We start from the raw sequence: 1,601 nt of genomic DNA on the forward strand, positions 1-1,601 counted from the left end.
CGCTGGGTGTGTGTGCAGGTGAAGCGGCATTCAGCGGCCGAGAGCGGCGCGCGGCAGGCGAGATCACCCGAGATCACCCGAGATCACCCGAGATCACCCGAGATCAGCCGAGATCAGCCGAGATCAGCCGAGACCAGCCGAGATCAGCCGAGACCAGCCGAGCCGAGTCGAGGTTGTCCGAGGTCATCCGAGGTCGTCCGAGGTTAGGCTGCGGCGCGAGAGCTCGAGACGGTGAAGGCGACCGCCGACGCGCAGATCCGAGAGCTCACCGCGCAGCTGCAGGCGAGAGGGGGCGAGAGGGGGGCGGGAGGAGCCGGGAGGAGCCGGGAGGAGCCGGGAGGAGCCGGGAGCGTTGGGAGGAGCCGAGAGGAGCCGAGGTGAACATAGTGCATCGCTCACAGCGGCCGGTGCAAACCACAGGAGATATGGTGGGGAGATATGGGGAGATATGGGGAGGTATGGGGAGCTCACAGCGGCCGGTGCAAACACCGCAGGCGGAGCAGGCGCTGCGGCGGGCGGCGGAGACGGCCTGTCTCCAGAGATTGCCCGAGGTGACCCGAGATCCCCCGAGATTGCAGGCGCTGCGGTGGGCGGCAGAGACGTCTGTCCAGACTCTCTCGCAGCCTCTTCTCGCGGCAGCGCCTCCGCCGCCCGCGGGCTATGCTGCAGGCCATCTCTCCCCATCTCTCCCCGTATCTCCCCATATCTCTCCATGCCACACACACACACACACCGCTCACCCACGCGCACCGGACCTTGCACTTTGAATGCCCCGGGGCTCCTGTCGTCTAGACGTGGAGACGCGAGGGTCGCCTGGCCCTTGCCCGACCACCTCGTGTGTGTGGAGGAGGTCACCCTGCCTTAGAGAGAGATACACACACCCTGCCGTATCCGTAGGTCACACAGCGGGCTACGTCGCAGCCACGCCGCCGCCCTCGCAGCACTCGCAGCACGCGCAGCACGCGCTCGCTGCGGCCGGCTACGGCGCTGCGGCGGTCGCGGGGTACGCGCCGCTGCCCACGGGCGGGTACGACGTGGGGGGAGGCGGGTACGGGGGCGTGGCGCCGGCCGGGTATGGCCACGGGTACTGCCACGGGTACAGCCACGCTGGCGCACCCGGCGCTGGGTGGTAGCTTGTTGCAAGAGACGTTCACTCGAGTCGACACGGCTCGAGTGTGGAGTGTGGAGGCCGTTCGTGAGCACTGAGCTGTCGGTGACTCGCCTGTTGGCGGCCCGTCCTTGCGTGGGGTTGTTGCGTGCACGAATCCGTTTCAGGATGTCGACGCCATCTCACCTCTCCGCGGCTATCGCGCTCTCACTCGACGACACCGACACATCAGGAGAACGATCATACACCGAAGACTTGGCTAGTTCCATTTCACTGTGGCACAGCTCGCGTTACAAAACCTTGATTTTGACCATTTGCGCACTATTGTACCTCTCGGTGCCTTCCAGAGGCAGCTGCTAGTGCTTCCTTTCCTCTTTTTCCTTCTTTTCTCATTGTACTCTCCCCCTCTACCATCTTTCTATAACCTATTTCCTCCATTTCTTCCTTCCCTCTTCTCGCCTACTTTTCTTGTCTTCTTAATTCTCGTTCCTCT

The 1,601-nt window shown here is 64.0% G+C and overlaps 1 protein-coding gene across 1 annotated transcript; it reads left to right on the top strand.

Moving 5' to 3' along the window:
- Positions 1-458: 458 nt before the first annotated feature.
- Positions 459-1,133, top strand: EMIHUDRAFT_246540 (hypothetical protein; the record flags this gene model as incomplete). Its single annotated transcript, XM_005766323.1, has 2 exons — positions 459-531; positions 898-1,133. 2 exons carry the CDS (start codon positions 459-461, stop codon positions 1,131-1,133), a joined length of 309 nt encoding a protein of 102 aa, XP_005766380.1.
- Between the last annotated feature and the right edge of the window lie 468 nt (positions 1,134-1,601).

This window comes from Emiliania huxleyi (assembly GCF_000372725.1).
Source record: "Emiliania huxleyi CCMP1516 unplaced genomic scaffold EMIHUscaffold_516, whole genome shotgun sequence".
NCBI classification, from domain to species: Eukaryota; Haptophyta; order Isochrysidales; family Noelaerhabdaceae; genus Emiliania; species Emiliania huxleyi.